Source organism: Peromyscus leucopus, chromosome 4 (assembly GCF_004664715.2).
Source record: "Peromyscus leucopus breed LL Stock chromosome 4, UCI_PerLeu_2.1, whole genome shotgun sequence".
In the NCBI taxonomy this organism is placed as follows: Eukaryota; Metazoa; Chordata; class Mammalia; order Rodentia; family Cricetidae; genus Peromyscus; species Peromyscus leucopus.
In genome coordinates, this window is record NC_051066.1 from 2,308,946 (window position 1) to 2,311,403 (window position 2,458).

Below are 2,458 nucleotides of genomic sequence, written 5' to 3' on the forward strand. Positions count from 1 at the left end.
GAAACATAAAAATATAGTTTTGGGTTAGTAATGCAATTTAATATAGAAAGTGAATTAGTTACAACACTTTGGACTCACCAAGGTAGGATAGATGATGGAGTAGTTTCTCTGAATTTGTCAAATGTAAACGGAGTAGACATTGTTGATGTGTTTATTGTCTGCATACATTTTTATATAGTTATGTACTTATTGTATATAGTTTCTATGTTAGTTAAAACCTTTGCTTTTTATTTAGACAAAAAGGGGGAAATGTGTGATATTTTGTTTGTGTTCTGACAAATAAAGCTTGCTTGGAGTCAGAGGGTAGAGCTAGCTACTAGCTAACCAGAAATGTCTGGAGATCTGTACAGAGAGGAGACATGAAGTGGTAAGGCAGGGTGGCGGAGGATCTTGGCCCTTTTGATTGGAGAAATGAAAGGTAGGAAGTCACTGGTGGCTGCTCCCCCAGCTTCTCTGATCTTCCAGGTTTTTACCCCAATATCTGATTCCTGATTTTTATTGATATAATTAATTAGATTAACCCTTCAATTATGAAGGCTAAGAAGGTTCATGACTGTCTGAAAGCTGGAAACCTAGACAATTCAATAGTGTAGTTCATCCCCAAAGGCCTGAGAACAAGGGGAGTCAATGTTTTAAATCCTGGTCTGAATCTGAAGGATTTGAAAATCAAGAGGGCTGATGAAAGGGTAGAAGATGGGTGTCTTAGCTCAAGAAGAGGGTGTCTTAACCATTTATCTGTCTTTTTGTTCTGTGATCCCATGATGGAATGGATGATTCTCTTGGCCCTTGATGGATTGGATAATACCCACCCATATGGATGAAGGTGATCTTTTTCACTCATCCCATGGATGCAATAATAATCTTTTCTAGAAGTAGTCTTAGTAACAAATGCAGAAATATTTTACCAGCTATCTGGTTATCCCTTATCACAGCCAAGTAAATACATAGAAATGAACCACTACAACACATAAGAGATATATTGGGCAGTGGGTGAGTGGAAGTCTTCAGACTCAGCTTTAGTTCTATGGAAGAAAACAGGGAAGGGAGGAGGACTGGGCTAAGAAGAGAATCTTGTAGTACTAAGTACTAGGAAAGGTTTGGCTGGTGAGTCATTATAGACTCCCATGAGTCTCTGGAACAAACCTGTCTTGATATCTGTGCAATGCTCTAATGTTCTATCATTGTGTAGAATCAAACATGGCACAAACACAGCAGCATACTGTTGAACTGTTGATTTAATTTCTACAGGTAGTGAAATATACACATTCTACTCTCTTCTTCTGGTCAGCGTTTTCAAGGCCTGTTTCATGTCTTTGTTCCTAAGGCTGTAGATGAAAGGATTCAGCATGGGGGTAACTACTGTGTAGATGACAGTGACCACTCGGTCCTTTGTCACCGAGTAGGTGGATGAGGGGCGAATGTACACAGATATTATGGTTCCATAGAATAGTGCCACAACTGTGAGGTGGGACCCACATGTAGAGAATGCTTTGTATCTTGCTCCCACTGAGGGGACCCTAAGAACAGTCCGAGTGATATAGACATAGGAGACAACAATAAAGATAAAAGGGCTCATGATCACTATAGAGCCCTCTGTGAAGGCCAAAAGCTCATTGATAGAGGTGTCAGAGCAGGAGAGTGTCAGCAGTGGCTGTACATCACAAAAGAAATGGTGGATGACATTGGGTCCACAGAAAGAGAGGCGGCCCATGAGAATCGTATGGGTGAGCGAGTGCAGATGGGACACTGTCCAGGATGCCATCACCAGCAAGCGACAGCGCTTGGGGCTCATGGTTGTGGTGTAATGAAGTGGATTGCAGATGGCAACATAGCGGTCAATGGCCATTGCAGCCAAGAGGAAGCTGTCTGTAATACCAAAGGCCACAAAGAAATACATTTGAGAGAGGCACTGGGTAAAGAGGATAGTCTTTCTCTGTGTTAGCAAGTTCACTAACATCTGTGGCACGATGACAGTGGTAAAGCAGATGTCTACCAGGGACAGGTTGGAGAGGAAGAAGTACATGGGAGTATGTAGGTGGGCATCTCCCTGGATTGCTGCAATGATGACTGAGTTGCCAATCACATTGACCAGGTACATGGCAAGGAAGCTGGCAAAAAGCCATACCTGTTGTTTGGGGTCACTGGTCAGTCCTAGGAGAAGGAATTCTGTCATATGACTCTGGTTTTCCCTGAGCATGGCTGTTCTGCAAGCAAAAAATATACAAGGAATGTTAGATGTGTGTTTTGTTTTTGAGTCTCTGGATGATGTAGGGGATGCCTCATGAGGTATTATTTCTCATGTACTGTGTAAGGAGGCTGCTCATATTGATTGCCATACTGTCATAATATGGCTTCATAGAACTGGTGTTTGGATACTTTGGATTCACTTCCAATCTTGTAACTATTTTTGCAAACTCAAATGAAGTGCTTCAGCTCTTGCTCTTTGTCCACAAGACAA

At 41.9% G+C, this 2,458-nt stretch overlaps 1 protein-coding gene across 1 annotated transcript; it reads right to left on the minus strand.

Annotated features, from left to right (window-relative positions):
- Nucleotides 1-1,267: 1,267 nt before the first annotated feature.
- On the minus strand, nt 1,268-2,197 carry LOC114686045 (olfactory receptor 1L6-like). The gene has a single exon (XM_028860693.1). It carries the CDS (start codon nt 2,195-2,197, stop codon nt 1,268-1,270), a length of 930 nt encoding a protein of 309 aa, XP_028716526.1.
- Nucleotides 2,198-2,458: the final 261 nt, after the last annotated feature.

Coding starts and splice junctions, on each gene's coding strand:
- LOC114686045 (XM_028860693.1), bottom strand. CDS start 2,197: ATGCTCAGGGAAAACCAGAGTCATATGACAGAATTCCTTCTCCTAGGA.